At 42.8% G+C, this 1,040-nt stretch overlaps 1 protein-coding gene across 1 annotated transcript in view; it reads left to right on the forward strand.

The window, feature by feature from the left end:
- Positions 1-321: 321 nt before the first annotated feature.
- TBC1D2 (TBC1 domain family, member 2) overlaps positions 322-1,040 on the forward strand; it is a 14,161-nt gene continuing 13,442 nt past the window's right edge. The window contains exon 1 of the mRNA XM_010009457.1: positions 322-726. Coding sequence (XP_010007759.1) covers positions 322-726 — 405 coding nt within the window. The remainder of the gene's footprint in view (positions 727-1,040) is intronic.

Below are 1,040 nucleotides of genomic sequence, written 5' to 3' on the forward strand. Positions count from 1 at the left end.
TTCACTTAAGAGGCTGTGGTAGTACTTCTTGGCTGGTAGTGCAGGCTAATGTAGGAATGAAAAAGAGAGAAAAGAGGAACAAAAAGGTCATCTAAGCCAAGGAAGGCAGGCAGCACTGAAGAAGTCAGAGACCTTGGCTAGGCAGTTTGAAAGCTAGTGAGTGTCTTTTGTTGTATGCCAGACCTGAGTTTATTCTTCCTTTTCATTTGCTGCAGATTCTATAACAATTATGTGGACCTGAGTAGTTCGGGATCTTCTGTTACTTATTTACTCAGAGAATTTCCTGTTTCAATAGAACTCTGAGTCTATTTCCTGAAAAAGATGAAAAAAGGACTGGAAAGTGGAGCTTGTTCCCTTACCACTCCAGGCGGAGTGGAGTCGTATCCAGACAGTAACAGCAGCAATGGAGCCTCAGTGAAAAAGAAAGACATGCTTTCCTCTTTTGGAGAACTGGAAAATGTACAGCTGAAGCCAAGCAGAGAAGCATCCAGAAAAAAACTCTGTGGCTATTTAAACAAGCTGGGCATCAAGGGACCAGTCAAGACCTGGAAGTCTCGCTGGTTCTTTTACGATGAAAACAAGTGTCATTTACTATACTACAGAACTGCACAGGACATCAACCCTTTGGGATCTATTGATCTCTCTAGCGCCAGTTTTGACTGCAAGGTGGAAAATGGGGAAGGAGTTTTTGAGATCAGAACACCAAGCAGAATTTTTACTTTGAAGGTAAGGGGCAGTATTTTCTTGTGGGGCTATTATGAAACATTTCCAGTCAGGACAGACACATCTCTGCTAAGATACCTCTTAGGTTGAGTTTCACTTCAGTCCTCCCAGCCTGGACTGTTACCATTTGGACTTAAATTACTTGCTTTGTTTTGGCAAGATTGGGACTCCATTACCTGTGAGATGGCTGGTGTTTGACAGAACAGGAGTAAAAACTGAACTGGGTGCTGAGTTAAAATCATTAAGGAGTCCCACAGTCCACATAGAATTTGCTGAACAGAAATGAGCTCCTCCATCTGGAATGGTTGCTTCAGCAG

This window comes from Nestor notabilis, unplaced genomic scaffold (genome assembly GCF_000696875.1).
Source record: "Nestor notabilis isolate BGI_N333 unplaced genomic scaffold, ASM69687v1 scaffold33570, whole genome shotgun sequence".
Classification (NCBI taxonomy): Eukaryota; Metazoa; Chordata; class Aves; order Psittaciformes; family Psittacidae; genus Nestor; species Nestor notabilis.